A 20,425-nucleotide genomic window follows, 5' to 3' on the forward strand; every position below is an offset into this window, starting at 1 on the left:
TGGTGAGGCACAAAGTAAACAGGCAAAGTTTGATGCACCAGGTTATGCAATAACAACCTTCAACTTTACCCACAGCCCAAAACTCTGCACGTGTCCAAAGAGGGAGATGATGTTGTATTGTAGTATACAGATTTACGTAAAACAGTAATGATGTTAGGTTAAGTCTTGAATGGGCTGCAAGTATGGTGAAAAATTTGAATAAAACAAATATTAAGTATATAAGACAGACATTTTCATGCAGTTATAATTTAATTTTTCATTTTCAGGGGAGGGATTGTACATTATTTTATCCAGTCTGTAGAGTCAGCAGGTAAACTAAAGACTGGACTGCCATTGTTAAGACTAATAGCCCGTGTTATTGGTGCCATTGAACCTGCTCAGCTATACATTTTTGTTTTCTCTCTTCCTCTCTCTTTATGCATATATGTTTTCTTTTTGTTCACTATTTGTTCTAGTTTTGAGCCTGTTATGTGATCTATTGTTAATATTAAAATAGTGCTTATAATTGCTTTAATAAAGACATAACAGTCAGCATATGCATGGAAACTTGCCGTGTGTAAACGAGTAGACAAAATGAATAAAGACTCATATTGTGATCACATATTGAGAAAATTGTCTTTAATGCTTACAGATATACTTCAAGGACAATCAACAAAATTGTACAAAAAAAGTAGAAATGATTAAACAAAATATAAGGGACACTATAAAAACATACCTAGCCCAATATAAAGTTAGTTAAGTCATAATTAACAGAAATTCTATATAGATATATGCATCATCAACATATATATATATATATATATATATATATATATATATATATATATATATATATATATATATAAGCTGATATAATATATAGTATAATGTATAACAGAGTAATACAATCTGAGTTACTCTTAACCCACTGAACTTTTCCAGACAATGTTGAACGTTGACCTTTAGCAGTTTGTTTCTAATGTGATGTAACAGGAAGTGTATGTAAAGGTGAGATATCCAGACACGTCAAATGTCACTGGGGCACATTCATAATAAAGGTTAGCAGATGTAGCCTGTGAATAAAAGTCAGATGAAACTTTAATACTTTGTCTGCACTTTAGGTTACTGCCAACAGCTTTGGAGTCAGGTAGCTTAGTTTAGCACAAAGCAGGGAATCAAAGGGATGCAGCTAGTCTGGCTCTGTCCAAATTTCCAAATCTACCAATCAGCCCAGATTGTTTTTTGCTATTTTATTGTTGCCATTTTACTCAGTGTGGCCCCATAAGTCCTTTCAAGATGCCCTAATGAGATCATAATGTAATTATTTTAACAGTTTTGAGTTATTCCAAACTGTTTTGTTGTTATTTTATGCTTTTTTAGAGCTAGGCTAGTTGCTTCCCCCCCATTTCCAGCCTTTGTGCTAAGCTAACCTGCAGGCTAATCTGTTTACCTACCAGACATGAGAGTGATATTGACCTTTTTTTTATCAAACTCTGGACAAGAAAGTGAAGAAGAGCATTTTTCCATTATGCCAAACTATTGTATATCTTTAAGTTACTCATATTTGACCCTTTGGAGTTGCAAACTACCAAAAAAGGTAGTAGCAAAAATGGTGTTGTGACCACGTCTCCACCGACCAACCGCTTTGTACTTGCATGAATGTAGTGCACAAAGACACAGACACACTGGCAATCTATTGTTACAGACAGCAAGTTTTATCCCTCACAGACAACTTCTGTTGCTTTTGATGACTGAATGAGCCTGCAGCAGTCACACTGAATCTGTCAATCCTCAACAGAGGGAAGCAAAGCTCTTTACTGCTCTGCAGCCACACAGTTTCTACCACCTATTGTATCCTAGAATTTTGCAAGGGGGCCTTTCTTACAAGTCACTTATTTAGGAAGTCAATCAATGACTGTGTTAATTATGCCAGTTTTATCATACAAAAATAGTTTTACCTTCTAATGTCAGGAATCCTGGTCTGATTTCTTCCTTGTTATAACTTGGCTCATTTACTTGGTGAGTTTAAGCTGTACATTTACGTAATTAACTTCTATCTAAACACTAACACAACCTGAATTTGAATCCTCACTATCCTCATTACTTTGCTGTTTGAAGACAATGATGTAGGCTGTATCAGCTTACAAACTCATGATATGGCATTGAAAAATATTGAAGAAAACATTGTCAAGAACTGAAAAAACATGAGCAATACTTCCCGTTACTAAGTGATACTACAACATATTCAGTTGTATTGTACTAGTATTAAAAACTATACACTGTACATATATTGTACATAGACTGTATGCATAAATCACCTTACATGTAAAGATAAAGGATGAGACATTACTATCATTAACTGACCTAATGCTATTCAAGTAGAAATGGTGGACACAAGCTCAGAGTCAAAAATATTAATATTTTGATATCTTTTGTTCTCACATCCTAATCATACTGAAATGTTTCATCAGTGAACAGCATACTGTATTTTCCCATTATCTTTTCTGACTGTTGTTTTTTAAGTAGAGCTAAAAATGACCTTCATGTGTTTAATAAGAATATGGATTGCACATCATTCGATGTCATTTGATTGTTGTTTATGTTAAAACTAAGCTCTCGTCAGGATCTTTGACCTCTGAAGAGAACAAACAGCAGGAGTAAAGAAGTGTATTGCTCAAAGACCAAAGAGCGCTGACACTGTACCATTACCACATTTGGTCCTCTATGAATGCAGCCCAGTACTTCGGCAGTGGAAATCTGTGTCGTTCACCTGCATTATAGTAGGTGTCACCTTCCTCAAATACCTTAAATAGTGCTCTCATTGTCCGCGTCTTGTTTGTTTTTGACAATGCTGATGTTGGCGTGTCCATTGCCCATTATGTTACCCTCCTGTCCATTTTCTTTGTCCTGATTCCTGAGTGTTAACTTCTTCTGTTTCTTGACAATTTTGACGTAGAGGACTGCCCAGAGGCAGTTGGACAAGAAGTAGAGTCCAGTAATCAACCCCAGGAACGTCATTCTGAAAGGAAAATATAGTGGAACAGGTTAAGTTCTATAACTTCGGGGAAAAAACTATCAAGAGAAACAAAAAAGTGTAGAAATCCATAGAAACTTATACAGTCATGGAAAAATGATTAGACCATGCTTGGTTTCTTCAATTTCTTGTTCATTTTAATGCCTGGTACAACTAAAGGTAACAACAAAAATAGCTCATAAGAGTTTAATTTAAGAGCTGATATCTCGACATTTTCCATGGTTTTCTTGATAATAACCAAAACCATCATTAAGAAAACCATGAAGAATGTCTAGATATCAGCTCTTAAATTAAACTCTTATGAGCTATTTTTGTTGTTATTGTTTTTGTTATTAAAATGAACAAGAAAATTAAGAACTGACTGGGAAAATTCACATGAAGATGTCTTTGGTTCTCAGAAGTAGGCAAAAATGTGTGTACTTGCAGAGTTGATGTCATAATCCACACATTTTAAAAAATAAATTCACATATTGGATATCAATTTTCTGCTAAGATGTCATTTGTAATACGGTATCTGGTTATAATCGCCAGTTGTTTCTGTCCACTTAGAGTGACCTAGAGCAGTTATTTATTAGCATTAGCCGTGATGGCAAATCAGATAAAGCAATATCTTAGTGGTCTGAGCAATAAAATACAACACATCCTCTTTGTAGTGTCCAGGTTGTTTCTGCATTACAAATAAAGGTCATGAACACACAGAAGTCTGAAGAACCATTTCCCAAATCAGGAAAGGGGGGATCCCAAGGAGCATGTGAATGCAGCAATAATCTTCTGTAATAACCACCACAAACCTTTAGAGATATTTTATACACGATGAACACACATATTCCACAGGAGGATTATGGGAAGATTATTCGGTAACGCTTTATAATAAGGTCCTTAATAACCATTAATTAACAAGTAATAAGGCATTGTTTTCGCTTTAGATCTGGTAGTTGCAAAAAGCATAGTTAACTTATAGTTAACTTTAAATAGATGAGCAATAAAGTATATTTTAATATCAATAAACAAACAAAATAAGATTAATAAAGGCATGGCAAAGACGTAATGGGTGGGTCATGGGTGTTTGTAATGCCATTATTAACACTTATATAAGCTTATAAACACACAATAATGTTAATAAGCATCTTGTAAGGACTTACAAGGGCCTTATTACTTGTTAAATAATGGTTTTTACGAGGACCTTAATATAAAGCGTTACCGATTTTTCTAATAATTACGTCTGGTTTCATGGTACCTAAATGCATCAGCATTATAGAGTCTGCATGCTCCGCGGCCCCCACAATGCTTGGTCCCCCACTTCAAACAGGTTCGGTCAATCAGTGCTCCGAAATATATAGGAGGAGGTATCCCACCTGGAAACACACACAAAAGAGACAATTTCACTAATCAGTGATAAAAGTCACTAATCAAGTATACAGTAGTATAGTACAGTAAGTATACTGCCCTACAAAGCCTAACTACAGTAACAGTAAAACCACGATGATTTATTTGACCTTTGACCCCAAAAATGAAGTTACTGCATTCTGGTTTTGCATTGCTGTAAAAGGTTCTAAAAGTAATGCAAAAACAGAGTGCAGTCACCACAATGTTTTTGTTCTTTCAGCTTTTCTACTTTGTTTTCATTTTGAAATTGATTTTGTTATAAGTGTATTTAAAAGTGTTTAACAATTCTATTCAAAGATTTGTGTATTTTAGACTTATTATAAAGTAATGTTATATTTTAGTCTTAAGATAATTTTATTTCACTTTTTTACTTAATCAATATCTAGATAATCATTTTACTATCAAAAAAATATAAAAATGTAATTTATATTATTCTTGTCTTTACTATTCAACACAATGAAGAAATACTAGGCTACGCTGTGTTACAGTCAAATCAGAACACGGTAAGTGAACTGTGAACGGTTTTATGTTTAAATTCGTATATATATATATATATATATATATCCAAAGCAATTTTTATATCATTATTTCTCTGAAATAAAGCAAAATTGAAATCTAAAACTTTGTCACAAGATAAAACAGACATAAAGGAGTTTATTTTTAGTTATAACTCAATTTCGACAAAAAATGTAGTTACTGCAGTTAGGCTTTGTAGTGCAGTATAGTGATCTGAGCTAAACAATACCTTCAACATACTAACAAACCTACAAGTATTTTCAGTACTCACCCAGAGTTCTTACTATCAGTGTCTGCATACCCAAAGCCAGTGCTTTCAGATCTTTCTGTATGGACCTGTAAGGGTGACAGACAGTTCTCAGAAACTCCCTACATTTGCCAAAAATCAATAAGAAACTGTAAGGCATCATTATGATTGTAGCTCTTTAAGATTAAGTGTCTCTGACCTGAGCAGTACGATGTATCCCGGTGTGCCCCCACAGGCAGAAATAAAAGAGCCCACGACAGACAGAGCCATGTAGATCTTAAATATGTAATCACAGTTGCTCCTCCTGGGGCACTGGCCCAGCACTGTGGACATGTTCATGCCCTGAGTCATCGTCTCTCCAATGCAGGTGCAGTTATGAAACATCTAAAAAAACAGAAGACAGAAATGTGACCATGGGCTAAGACTTAAAACTGAATGCAGCTGTGCAGGAAAAGTGATACGTGAAGAACGTGGAAAGATTTGACCTGTTTAATCATCAAGTTTCAGCAAGACGTTTAATGAAATAATATTCAAATTCAATTTAAAATGACTTTTTTTTATCCCCAAGGGGTAATTCAGTTAGTCTGTTAGCTCTTGTTAGAATTAGACAGCCTGATGCCTGATAAATCTCTCCTTCCTGCAACCGTCCAACTGTCCAACCACCTTGCATCTCTGTGTCTGATGCTGCCTCCCCAGCAGACTGCAGCGTAAAACAACACACTACCACCACAGACTGATAAAACATCTGTAGCATCTTACTACAGATGTCCAAAGATCTGAGCTTCCTTAAGAAAAAGAGGCGGCTCTGCCCCTTTTTGTAGAGAGCGTCTGTGTTTAGGGACCAGTCCAACTTATTATCCAGGTATAAACCTAGATACTTATAACTTGGCACCGCCTCCATGTCCACCCCACATGATGTTGATTGCCTACATTTTTTGTTTTAACAAAGGTTTTATAACCTCCACCTCCTTGTTTGGCACATTACCTGCTGGCAAATCAACCTCCTTCCAGTCGTGCCTCTGTTAGCCACACTTTCTCATTCTCCCCCTTCTAAATAAGGAAGGTTTGTAAAGCCTTAAGGGATCTGCACCCTAGAAAATCAGAAGTCCATGATAATCTTCCCCCTTCCTACAGCTAAACCTCTGTCACATGTTTTTAATCCCTCAATTCAAAACTATGTAATTCCTGACATGGTGGCGATCCTACTGTGTTAAATAAACAGAATTTGGGAAAAAGGCCTTTTCCTACTCTGGAACAAACTGCAGCAGGAACCGAAGCTCTCCAGCGTGGTTCCTCTGGAGGATTTTAAACTTATTTTACAAAATATGGAGAGATTGTCTGTGGGTTCTGCTCTGTTTTTTCTACTACCATGACACTTTGCACTTGTTACTTTTATGGACTGTGTTCTGTTTTCTCTTTGTGTAAATGTCTTGTTCTATGTAACTGTGTTGTTTTGCTATTGTATGTTAAAAAAAAAATCTGTTTTCCTCACATTTATTCTTTCAGTCTTATCTACATTCATGGGAAAAAAAATATTAGACCATTGTTTTCTTCAATTTCTTGTTCATTTTAATGCCTAAATGTACATTTGTTTTGACAAATATAATGATAACAACAAAAATAGCTCATAAGAGTTTAATTTAAGTGCTGATATCTACTCATTTTCCATGGTTTTCTTGATAATAACCAAAATCATTATCAAGAAAACCATGGAAAATGTCTAGATATCAGCTCTTGAGTTAAACTGTTATGAACTATTTTTGTTGTTATCATTATATTTGTCCAAACAAATGTACCTTTAGTTGTACCAGGCATTAAATGAACAAGAGATCAAGGAGAAAACAAGGGTGGTCTAACAATTGTTTCCATGAGGAAATATAAGTTGCAGTCTTACCATTTCCTTGCCGGAGCCGGAGGACGTCTGGCAGCCAGCCAGGCAGGGCGAGGCATACGTCACTCCGTTGTAGGAGCACACTGGGTCCCAATGCTTCAACGAGCAGGAGCAGCCCATGTTGCACTGTGACAGCAAGGTCTGTTGGTTGTAGGACAGTTGAGGAGCTCTGGTGCACACAGTGAATGGAGATGCATGAGTGGGAGATATTGGTCCGATGTGACAAAAAACAAAACATTTTAGTTGTATGCTCTATATGCCTTTTAATGAGTCAGTATCACTATAAAGAGCCGTTTGGTGTCCTCGTCAAAATGGCTCAGTCATCTCGAAAATGTAGCAAAAATAATGAAACTCTGAGGTCATGTTATAAATGGCCAAACACTTACACACATCAGTACAATGATAAGTCTCCTCAGATGTGTTTCCTTCATTTTATACAGTTTTTTTCATTGGATGTATGTGATTTTGTCATGTCCCACACACTGCCCCGCTTACTACTATGTGTGTAATAAGTGGTTGAATGATACTTATTCAGAAAAAAAATATTACATGGTTATATTGTCCACAACAAGTTATTTGATACGAGTCCTTTTGATCATGTATATTCTATTTTCATAATTACATTTTTCACGTGTCCCTGAAATTGCAGTCCACCCTGTCATTATGGGGAAACTGCCCTTTTAAGAAACCCCATGACACTCTCAGTGACATTTTTCCTGTTAATTTGTCTTTCTTTAATGGAGGCTGAAACAATGGCTAGTTGCAGAATAAGTATTTACGTTTATATTTTGTATTTTCATCACATTATGTGTGTATTTGAATGTTGTCAAGCTTAACATGTCCACCATGTCGCAGTGGAATATCAATTAATATAAAAACTTTCTGAAATTTGAAATATATTTGCTAAACAGTACACAGTCAACTTGCTAATTGAGTCATGTTGCTAATTGAGGGTCCACCCGTGCTACATTAAATACTAAAATTAGCCCAATGAAAGGGTGGACATATTTTGCTGTTTGCATGTACATTGTCTGCCTAAAGTTAATTTATATAAGTGTGGGAGCTTGACCAACATGCATGGTCATGCATGGGGAAGTCTCAAAGGCACTTTTTGGTGATATTGACTCTAATCCTGTGTGTTTCCCATGCTGTTCATGTTGCGGACAATATAAAATGAAAAACAACCCCTTCACCAATGCTGCTAACTTTCGTGTAACAGAATGGTTTGCTCACCCCTGATATGTGACAGTAAGACCTGCAACCTCTGCCTTGTCACAGTGGATGAAGATCTGAACGAAGAGCAGACACAAGGAGCCGAGAGAGGCAGCGAAGGAAACCCTGGCTGCTCCGATGATTCCCAGCTTGAAGCGCTTCAGTATAAAACCTCCAGTAATGATGCCCAAAGCCACTGCTGGCAGGTTCAGTATACCTGGATGGGTGAAGAAATGAATGAATATATGTATGTATGTATGATCAACACACTGGAAATACTGTAAAACAAAAATGTCCTTCCTATCACAGCTTTATGCCATAGTGTAATAAAAACAATAACCATGGCATAGCACATAAGCATGTTGGAGAGTAAATGTAAAGGGAATTATGAGTCATGGATGCCTTTAAATATTGCAGCATTCCAGGAATATTTAATGTCAGTAAGGTTATGACATATAGATATAATCTGCATCAGTGACACAGTACACTTATTGTTTTCAGATAATGTTAAATTAGATATTTATTTTTTTATCTCTCATCAGTGACATCCCTATACAAAAGTGGATATTGTCGCTAATTTTTGTATTTATAGTATTATTTTTTTTATATATAGTATTATTTATTTTTAAAACAATTTCCATTACTTTAAGCCGACTATTTAAACTGATTATTCTTTATAGTTACATAACTCTTTTCGTTTATCTAAAATTTTCAGATTACTAATTTAACCATTTACCCAGTTGTTTGAACTTTTTTTTAAGCCATTTATCAATGACTTTTAGATAATCATAAATCTAATACTCTCAACTTTCTAAACTATCTATTCATTACTCCCAGCTTTAAAAAAACAAACAAAAAAAACAACCATTTTCACTACTTTTAGCAGTCTTTAAACCATTTATCCATTCATTTTCTAACTCACACACTCTCTGTTCAGGTGTTGAACAATATGTAGATTTTTTAATTAATTGTTTTAAAAGTAGCTTTTTCACAGTATTTCCATGTAAACCAAATTACATTTGCAATAAAGAGCTTCTGTTCGGCAGCCAGTTGTTGTTTTGTAATTGTAGGTGATTGTAGAACAATGACTTTGCTGGTAAACAGTCATAAAAAGCTAATCATAGCTCAGGGTGCTACTTTACAGACACACACAAAGAGGAGCCCACAGTGGGCGACTCAGTGCTTACATTTCAAGTCAACTTTATCTCTCGCAATCACACTTCCCTTCAATAACATCATTGTTTCAGTCGCCACAAAGTTCTGTGAGGGCAGAGTGAATGGAGGTCAGTTATTGCTCTGTACCTATGAGGAAAATGGCCTTGGAGGCAGATTGGCCGTAGATTTGCTCCAAGAACTTTGGCTTGAAGGTGATCATGCCAATGAAGCCGTTGACAGCCACCAGGTACGTGAGGATCATCAGCACGAAGATCTGGTTCTTGAAGAGTCTCCTCAGAGACGGAACGAAATCTGGTGAAGAACAAAGCACACAGACAGATTATAGCATTAAACTAAAGTAGCTTTACTGAGAGGCACAATGGCTTCCTTATATTAGGTTAGGTTACTATAAATAATAATTATGATACGATTACATTTATATTTGAAGTTCTGCTGCACTTAATTTCATCAGCATATAATGCTTATTGTCGACTTGTCATTTTTCACAGATTAAAGAGCATTATCACATAACCTCTACATTGTTCGTATGCTTTTGTGTTACATTTTTATTGGCCCTTGCTTTAACCGCCTGATCCCAAAGCCATTTCACTTTTTTTTTTGTTGTTTACTCACTGTGGCCTTGTATTTCACCACGATATATAGTTACTTCTATGTAATCAGCACAATCATGGCTAGAAGTGGGAACAGCTCAAAAACGTCTTTATGCGTTATAATAGAATACATTTAAAAATATATTAAAATGCAAGTTGAATTCCTCTGATAAACTATTTATTGAAAATTGGAATAAAATGGAATTTATATACTGTATACAAAACTTGCCCACAAGTGTCAAGAATGTAGGGGAACAAATTTAGTCCCACATGCTATACAGATTGAACGATTTGCATTTTTGCAACCTCTACATCCGATCTCTCCTGTCCTCTCCTGTCTGCTCTGTGTAAACAGCCTGCAGTTATGCCTGATTTTCGGTTAATATTTGCTTGTTTCAGCAGAATAAATCATGGCTTCCTAGTTGTACTGAGGAGTGCAGAATTTATTGTTTTAAACAGGATCTAGTTATTCTAAACTGTTTATTTTTGGTGACATTTTAAGACATGTAAAATAATTATTTACAAAAGTTAACACTGTTATGATATAATATTGCGTAAGTGACCCTTAGTTTAAGTAAATGTTTCCACAAGTTTCTCGTGTCATTCAACTCTTGTCCAGGTTGCATGGTGATTGGCTATCATAATATCTGGCTGTCCAGGATTCAGGGTTAGTGGGCGGAGCTCTGGTTTGTGGGGCTATACTTGGTTAACGATTAAACACAATAAAAACTATTTGCACTTTTTCTTGGTGATTAAAATCTTAAAAGTAGTTTCGGTCATGCACTGATCTGCTGCTCTTAGATTAAGTTCTGGAAATAAGAGCACAGAATTAAAACAATAAAAGAACAACTGAAAAACCTTATTTTGAAGAGATTTAATATCAAGTTATCTTTTATGACCCGTCCCTGAAAGCAGTGTTGTGTATGTCAACATCTCCTTATACTGGGAAAACAAAACACAGTGCATAAAAAGCATCTTGCACTGATGTAAAAGCTTGGATGGTACCTTTAGCCAGCTCCTTGAATGTAACTGGCTTCTCCTTTTCCTCCTGATCCTGGTTTTCATCTGGTAGGAAATTCTCCTGCTCTGCCATCGTATCGAGCTCTGTGCTCTTACTCTGGCTCTGCTCTTCCCCCTGCTTGGGCAAAGACTTGGGCAGGAACCAGAATGGGATACTGGACAGCAGGATCAAGGTGCCAGTTGCTATGAAGCCCAACCACCAGGCCCCCACCCAGCGGGAGTCTTTATGGTTGATGGTGATACTTTCTGGCAGAGGAAGACGAAGAAACACAGCTGGTTATGAAGTGTGTACAAGACGTCCATTGGTAACCCTCGTGGTAACGGCTCAGACATTAACAGGAGGACGTTCAGGGACTAGTCCGTGCAGTAAACTATGTAAACAGGATTAAACCTATTGTCTCTGGAAGGTTTGTAACTAAGGCTGAGTTGCTCTTTAACTATGACCTCGCCACATAGGTTCAAAAGGTTATGTGCTTTGTTTAAGGATAGATTATGTCAGACTTCTAGAAAGGGGTTCCATATAATAGGTCTGCACACAGCCAATTACTCAATATTTGTCTCAGCAATCAATTGTGACACTGAATTAGGCCCTGATTAGACAGAATGCTTTTTGCAGGTTGCAAAACACAAGGCATGCCTTACTGCCTTTTTGTTGAAGCCTACAATTTAAAGTAATGATCACCTTGCTGGGTTTTTGTTGTTGTTGCGAGGCAACCATTTAATCATCTGTCCGGTCAATTCACCATGACTAGTCTGGTCAATTTATGGACAAAACACATACAGGTGCATCTCAATAAATTAGAATATAAATGAAAGTTTATTTATGTCAGTAATTCAATTCAAAAAGTGGAAATAATACATTATATAGATCCATTACACACAGAATGAAACATTTCATGTCTCAATTTATTTAATTTCTTCAAAGTATAATGATTATGGCTCACATTTAATGAAGCCCTAAAGTTCCCTGTCTTAAATATTACAAAAGACCAATTTTAAAAAGTATGTTTAATATGGAAATGTTGGCCTCTGAAAAGTATGTCCATCTATATGACTCAATACTTGGTTGGGGCTGTTTGACTTGAACTGGAAATGGACTTTTCCATCATATTCTAGTTTATTGAGATGCATCTGTTTGACGTCAGACTCTGAGTTGAAGATTTTTCAACTGGAGACATTTAGGGCGCTCCTGTACAAACCACAGGCTGTATGAAATATATTCCTAATTCTGGTGATGTCACCCTTAGGTTCCCAAAGAGCCGATGTGAATTCAATTTGGGTGTTGCTATCTCCTCCGAACTAAACTGAAAAATGGGGATATTAGCTATAAAGACCAAAACTGTTTTTGTATCAAACTGTAAGCATGCTTATTTCTGCTGTAAACTTGGGCATTTTAACATTTGGGTCTATGGGGATTGACTCGCTTTTTGAAGCCAGCCTCAAGTGGCCAATCAAGGAACTTCAGCAAGCAAAATGCCCCCCCAACCCAGGCTGCTAAAAAGCGATCTGCTTGACTGGAACTATTAACAACACAGTGTGTATATTGTGCCACATGAACACACATATTTAAACAGTCATGTTATTGAGAAGTCCCAAACCTAAATCTACAGATCCGATGTCCACGTAGATCTTGGCAAGGAAGGACCCGAGCATGAACCCAAACATAGGTCCTAGGATCCCCACTGTATGGATGCAGGCTGGGAATGAAGAAACAGAGAGAAAAGTTATGTACTTAACCCATTGAAGCCTGGAAAGCGGATATGTCGTTTTGTAGTATTTGTATAAGCTCTCAAATACTTTTTGAATTTCATTTCTATCTGCTACAGAGGCTGAAAAATCTATTATTTAGTAGGAGCGTTGACACTTCTTCAAAGTTCAGGTTTTAGGGGCTTATTTTAAAATCGCCCAGAGGTTTTACAGGCGTTTTAGGCCTCAATGGGTTAATAGCAGAACACATCATAAGCAAGTTAAAAGTAAACGTAAAATGACAAAAAAATAATGAAGAGAAGCCCCGAAGCAGTGAAAAGTAACCGACCCGAACAGGAAAGAGCATAAACTAAAACACAGCTGACAGCAGAAGGTAAAAAGTAACTAACCCAAATAGAAGGGAGTGTTCTCTTCTTTGGAGAAGTCATCCAGGTAGGACACACCCAGAGGCATGATGGGAGTCTCTCCAATTCCACGCAGCATATTTCCCAAGAACACATAGATCCACATGGATGAGCCAGCAGCCTTTTCACAAGCTGCGGGAAGAAAAACTGGGCTCAGGATGTGAAAAGAAACTGGACAAATAGCTAAAAAAAAAATGTTTCAAGAGCCCAGCTCACCATCTGCCTCTATAAATAAATAGTTTTAGTGCCATATCTGTTTGCTGTTTACCTGCTCTGGTCTCTAAATCAGGTGTCTCATCTGCAGCAGCCAGGCTGTGGTTGGACAGACAGGGCAGGGTGCCCTCAGTGCTGTTGACGTCTGTGTTGTGAGACATACTGGTCTCATATTTATACCTGAAAAATATTAAGAATTATTATTCAACTATCCGTTTCAAAATGGCACATCTACATCTTGAATAGGTTTTTTGAAAATGACATGGCAAATGAACATAAATGAGGTTATTTTAAGTAACCGTGATGTGAACAGGAATGTGTCTGTCTGTATATAACTGAAACACACTGTTGTAGAGTTGAAAAGTGTGCAGAAAAAAAAGTCAATATTCATGACTGACATTGTCATTTTCAGCTATATATATATATAGATAGATAGATAGATAGATAGATAGATAGATAGATAGATAGATAGATAGATAGATAGATAGATAGATAGATAGATAGATAGATATTCATTTGCATTTATTTTAAATTCATTTTAAAATAAATGCTTTTAAAATATATATTCAAAAATAAATATACAAATTAACAGAAATAAACAAATTAAAATAGGCATAATTAAATGGGACATTAAGTAAATAGGCAAATTAATACAAATTTAAATGAATGAAAATAGATGCACATGTTAGGCTGGATTACCAAATGGCAGGAAAACAGGAAACAGACTCAGACCCACAGGGCCTACAAAACCCTTAAAATTTACTGTTTATTTTTAATTAAGTGTAATTTTGGTCAAGGCATTTGCCCAAATAAAGCCCAAGATCAACAAAGCTGTGTCAGAGGTGCATATACAGGTTTGGTAGAGGTCTCAATGTGGCCAACAGCACAAATTTGCCTTGAAGCCCTAAACAGGCTAATCCCATCATGTGCACATCACAATAAGTAGAATTAGCTTTATAATATTATATACCTCTTCCCTTAGTGCTTGCATTTTTCAAGGGAAGATTATCTTGTACCCTGAATAACAGTAGTTCTGTGAGTCTTCTCACTTTGGTTTAATTAAATGCTAAGAGTGTCAGATATGACTTCAAAGAAACATCTAATTTTTGAATCTAATAAATGATGTGTATCATTACTGCAGGCCCACAGTGTTACATACACAACATCTGAGTATTAAGAAGATAGAGGAAACAGTGTACTAACTGTCCCTGGAAGAAGTGAGGCAATGCTATGAGGAAAGATCCCGCAGCCATGATCACACAGCCAATTCCAATCAGCCTGGGGCGATGGAGCTTAGCACCGAAGTAGCTCACAAATGCTATCACCAGCAGGTTACCTGTGAAGGAGGAGAATTACAAAATAACTAAGTGACAGAATGAATTATTGGGTTAAAGTATGACATTTTGTAAAAGAGAGATACAAAAAATACCCTCAACTGTCACCATCTTAGAACCACCAACCTTTTCAAGTGCATACTAAGTAAGGAAGTTTCTTAATTGAGACAAAGAGCCTGTGGGCAGATAGCATAGCTTAGTATAAAGACTTTAAATGGGGGAACAGCTAGCCTGGTTCTGACCAACAGTCACAAAATCCACTTTTGAGAACTCTTAAACTAAAGTACTTGTTTCATCTTGTTTCATAAACAAAAGTGTAAAAAGTTCCTCAAGGAAGTTACTGCAACTGGCCAAGAAAAAGTCCCCCATAAAACCACAAACACATTTTTTCACACTGGTTGTAGTATGGGTTGAACAAACAAGATAAAACGTTTTAATCATAGAACTAGACAGATTGTATCTATGGATAGAGGCAGGCTAGCTGTTTCCACGTTTCCAGTCTTTGTTCTGAGCTATTAACTTCTAAGAAGTGTTAGTAGCTTCATATTTAGCATACAGACATAAAAACGGTATACGTTGTCTCATATTAGTCTTGGCAAGAAAAAGCATATTAATGGATCCCTAAAGTCCTGTAAAGTTGTAAATATCTTGATAATTAACTTGTCGTGGGAACAAGTTTTTACCTTGTGCACACAATATTTAAAAAACCACCTTTCGAGGCAGAGTTTATATTTCCCAAAAATATCATCTTTTTCAAACTCATTATTTTTTTTACTTTACCATCCAAAATCTTAAGAAAACAAACTGTACAAACCCATTTCGAAACTGCCATCTATGACCCCAATGAGGGAGCTGGGGATATCAAAGCGCCTCTCAATCTGGGTGATGGAGCTCTTCATATAGGCTCCACCGAAGGCTTTGGAAAAGTATACAAATGCCAGAGAGGCCAGGAAGAGCTGGAAACACACAAAAACACAACATGTTGGATGAAACTGCTCTTAGATTTGATTTGATAAAGCTGAGTGAAAAGTGTTACCACTGAGACTGATTCTCAGAATATCTCTCAACAGTGAAACTGAATGTAAGATGATTACCTTGGTAATAATCTCTCCTCTAAGACTTCTGAGTGAGAGGATTAATCTACTTTTCTTGCATTCTCGGTAATGCAATAAAAGGGTTTTGAATGAGGCTTATTGTAATACAAAGGATAAAAGGATTTAATTGCACCTTGCACAGATGTTAGTGAAAGGCTGAATGACTGTATTAACGCATCGACTCCTCCTGTAATGGATTAGGCTCACACAAAACTCCACACACATTTAAAGACATGCAGTACTTCTCACCTGCTCTCAGCATTGATTGGATTTATTTTTATTTGGATTAGATTACAGTTAACAAGTTGTCACACCATCTTTTGTCAAATGAAACTGATAAAATGTTCTGGTTCAGGTTCTGGGGATTAAAGCTGAAGTGAAATCTTAAATCTTTGGGAGCTATTCTGAGTCCTTGAGTTTTTATTTCATTGGTTCTTGTGTGTAGCCATATAGACGCCACAAAGATAGTTAAAGATTAATTCACACTGGGCTACAGGTCATAGACTTTTATGTGAATATGTTGAAAGAACAGACGGACCTCCACAGGTACACAACATTTAATTTCCTCCAGATTTCAACATGCAGGAAATCAATATTAAGCAATATTAATTGCTGCTGGCTGGTAATGTCAATTTTACTCATCAGTCTGTCACCAGATTGACAAAGTGAAGCAATAAAAAACAACTCTTACATGGTATAAATACAGGTCACTATTAGCTTTATCTCTGTCTGGTTGTCTGTGATTATCATGCATTTAAACACACCTTTACCCTCATAAACAGCTCTGTTCTTGTTACAAGAGCAAGAATAAACACACTTTTCATGGTCTCAATTGGTGTCAAAGTCTCACATTTTATCTGGTCAAGAGAAAAACTAGGCTTTTTTGGTTAATGCTTTGCCTTTTACGGCCACTTCAGGTGCACCATTTGTCTGACACAGATAATACTGACACAGAAATGACAAGACAAATGACATACATAGAGATAAGGTTACAGAAAAACTGTTTTACGGTGAGATTTTACAACATCCTTTTGTGTTCTCAACCATGGATTTAAATGATTACAGGAATACTTTATGCCAAAAATGACAATTTGTTTATTCAATTCTCTGTTACCTTGAAGTCTTGAAGAAAGTTTTGTTTTTCTCACATGCTTTGTAATAAGAATCCAGAAACAGAGATAATTCATTGCATGTTAGCATTATATTGGATGAATGAAACTTGCATTATACTGCACAAGTTGTGTGAGTTGTTGTCAACAGTTTTAATATAGTTTGCGTAACCAGTTATTATTCAGAGGACCGTAGAGACCGCAGAGGGCGTAGCGGGCTCAATTTTATGAGTATACTAAATATACTGATATTATATGAAACTAGATGTGTACTAATACTATGTGAGTAACAAATGGTATCAACCCAAAAATTGCTGCAACAACTTATGGGACATAGTTGAACATGGACTGGACTGGAAAGCCAACCCTAATGGTATGACCCTTCATACACCCTAATAGGTTTCAACAAATATACATACAATACATCAATAATTAATTCATTAAGTATTTTTTATTAGATATTTTAGACCAGAACAACTTGACACACAGTGCAACATGGTCTCACAGGAATCTGTGAAATAGCCACGGATTTGCTTAACTCAAAATCTGTGGAATAGCCACGGAATCACTCAAATTTCCATGAAACTGACACGGATTTCGCTACAATGCAAGTTAATGCCAGTCATATCCCGTGGCTATTCCAACATACAAAGTGATTATGTACATTCACTGAGTGAATATTTAGAAAATAAAACATATATTTCTCGCTAGAATTGTGATCAAAATCCATTTTTATGCAGAAACTAAGTCAAAATATTGATTTTTTTCACTAAAAATGAGAGAACTGTCCGCCATGTTTCTTGTTCTGACCGTCGGGACCTTGAAAGTCACGTGACTTGGAACAAACCAATAGGAACAAATATCCATGGAATAGCCACGGGATATGACTGTCATTAACTTGCATTGTAGCGAAATCCGTGTCAGTTTCACGGAAATTTGAGTGATTCCGTGGCTATTCCACGGATTTTGAGTTAAGCGAATCCGTGGCTATTTCACGGATTCCTGTGAGACCTGTTCCACAGTGCTGCATCTCAGATTAATCTTCAGGGACACAGCTTTCAGATGATGTTCACCACTTCTATGTGGCATTTATTGTTGACCTGCTATCTCCTCCTAAACACCCACTGCCCACAAACACCAATTCTAAAAAAAAAAAAACAGGACGCCGAATAATAACTGCCCTCATTTCATCAAGGATTTTCATTTTTTGTTCACCATGTGGGCATGCAAGAATTCAAGATAACACAGGTTGGTCAGTATTCCTGCAACGTCACACATCAAGCAGCAATGTGATACTGGGAAACGTTAACATTTCACTGACCTTAAGGTTGGAGCAGCAGGACTCACGTGTTCTTTTGGACTCTACACTCATGATGCTGCTGTGTGCTCAACAGATGCCAGAAAGCAGAAAAACACACCAACAAAGGACCTGCAGAAAGACACCGAGATTATCTGCACATCACAGTTTGGGGGAATTTATTTTAATTTCAAGATATTTTTAGTGGTCCAAGCAGTGATGTTCACTGCTGGAGCCCTATTGTTTTCATTCTCATTCTACTTCTTATTTTCCTTCACTAAAAGTGTTTGTGCAGCAAAGACATAGAAACACCAAATTTTGCAGGTGGGTTGCAAATTCCATCCACCACTCAGACACATAAAATCACACTCGTTGACTTCAAGATGATGCTGTAACAATCAAGTTTACATTTTTGTCATTATTTCAATAATGGCTTGGCCTTTCATAATTTTATCTCTCAAGTCACCTGCATTTTTGCCTCCCTGGTGCCTGAAAATGTAATTTTCCCCTCCAATCTCTCATCATAATAAAAGCCAATCATTTTTCATCAAAACAGACATAAATCTAGTAATTTGATTTAATTTGACTTCTTCACTGAATATAATTTGCTCCATTAAATGCTCCTTGAAGTAGATGTATCTATCCCAGCAGAGCATCAGAAAAATCAAGAATTTTACAATCATCTAAATGCTCGAAATCATTGCACCATGTGAACATATTCCCCAATTGATTTTCTCAAAAATACCCAACATTTTTACAACAATTACTTTCTTTTTTTAACCAATACTTATAACTCAGTGTGATTTTTTAAGAAAACTGACACAATCTGTCATACGTGCTGATATATACAGTAACAACAACAAAAATATACAGTAATAATCAAAATCATTATCAAGTAAACCATGGAAAATGTCTAGATATCAGCTCTTAAATTAAACTCTTATCAGCTATTTTCGTTGTTATCATTATATTTGTCCAAACAAATGTACCTATAGTTGTAGCAGGCATTAAAATGAACAAGACATTGAAGAAATCAAGGGTGGTCTAATAATTTTTCCATGACTGTACATTTTGAAGAGGTTTACAATTTGAGATTTGTTATCACTGTTTTAGTCGACAAAATAGAATAAATAACAGTCATTTACACTAAAAAAAACAGTAAACAGTACAATATTTTCTCAGTGCATCTTTGAGAAGAAGTGAAAAAGTAGAAAAAGTATTTACCTGAGAGGCAGCAGTGGTCCTGGAGGGAGGGGAAGGATGTGATAAAGCAGCTGAAGGCTCAGTGTACCTGACAGGACTTTGTGCTTAAAGCAAGAGTCTTATCACAAACAAACTATAACATCACCTGTAATCAGTAACCCAGCCACTCATGTGCACTTGTTGATCATGTCAATAAAAAGCCCTCCAACCCCTCCAGCACTCACACACACACACACACACACAGACACGCACGCACACACAAACCCAAACGTGACCGCTCCAGTTGGGTACAGCGGGATGTGTGTCTGAGCAGCACCGGAAGGTTCAGAGGTTCACCCAATGTAAAAAGGCACACACTCGCAGTCTGCACACACTCGCACATCCTCCTCTGTGAACATCATAAGCCTCCAGAGTATCCATCCTTTTGAACGCACAACAAACAGCAGCAGCGTGAAGCTGCCCAAAGCTTATTTTACAAGCCTGCTGCTTCTGTTAGTTTGCTGTTTTCAAAGACTCAAATGCTTTTCCTCTCCTGGAGAAATTCTGCTTTTATAAAGCTGGGAGTTTCCTACTGCTGATCAAAGTCTTCCTGTCCTATTGATAGCCTCTAACAATGGCTTTCTCTCTGTGTCCTAATGGCTGAGTATCGCACAGCACATCACCTGATCACATTTGAACGATGGAGTATGTGAGATATTAAAAAAAAACTACCCAGAACATGGGGTTCTGTCATATTTCTGTATTTCATAGATGCCATGAAGATGTTAGACAACATGCCGTTAAATATTCCTTTGATAGGTAAGAAGCACAGGCACATGAATTCTTAAGTAGACCTATTTGGATTCCAGAAATGCAATGAAGGAAAAAATAAGATTTTGATATGTGACTAGTATAAAATCTAAATTACAAAGGCAATATCAAAAGTTGCCTTGGAATTTATAAAGCTGTGAGCAACACAAACACTTCCTTTACTCTCTTTGTATTGGGGTGGAAGTTACAGATACAGTATCTCA

At 36.5% G+C, this 20,425-nt stretch overlaps 1 protein-coding gene across 1 annotated transcript; it reads right to left on the reverse strand.

Annotated features, from left to right (window-relative positions):
- Positions 1–866: 866 nt before the first annotated feature.
- On the reverse strand, positions 867–19,589 carry LOC131960789 (solute carrier organic anion transporter family member 1C1-like). The gene is made up of 15 exons (XM_059326062.1): positions 19,434–19,589; positions 18,234–18,341; positions 15,524–15,665; positions 14,579–14,711; positions 13,431–13,555; positions 13,148–13,294; positions 12,650–12,748; positions 11,037–11,297; positions 9,568–9,732; positions 8,287–8,482; positions 7,057–7,222; positions 5,362–5,546; positions 5,187–5,251; positions 4,251–4,368; positions 867–2,998 (listed from the first exon to the last, which is right to left on the reverse strand). Exons 2-15 carry the CDS (start codon positions 18,282–18,284, stop codon positions 2,785–2,787), a joined length of 2,067 nt encoding a protein of 688 aa, XP_059182045.1. The 5' UTR covers positions 18,285–18,341; positions 19,434–19,589; the 3' UTR covers positions 867–2,784.
- Positions 19,590–20,425: the final 836 nt, after the last annotated feature.

The sequence above is a fragment of the Centropristis striata genome, chromosome 22 (genome assembly GCF_030273125.1).
Source record: "Centropristis striata isolate RG_2023a ecotype Rhode Island chromosome 22, C.striata_1.0, whole genome shotgun sequence".
In the NCBI taxonomy this organism is placed as follows: domain Eukaryota; kingdom Metazoa; phylum Chordata; class Actinopteri; order Perciformes; family Serranidae; genus Centropristis; species Centropristis striata.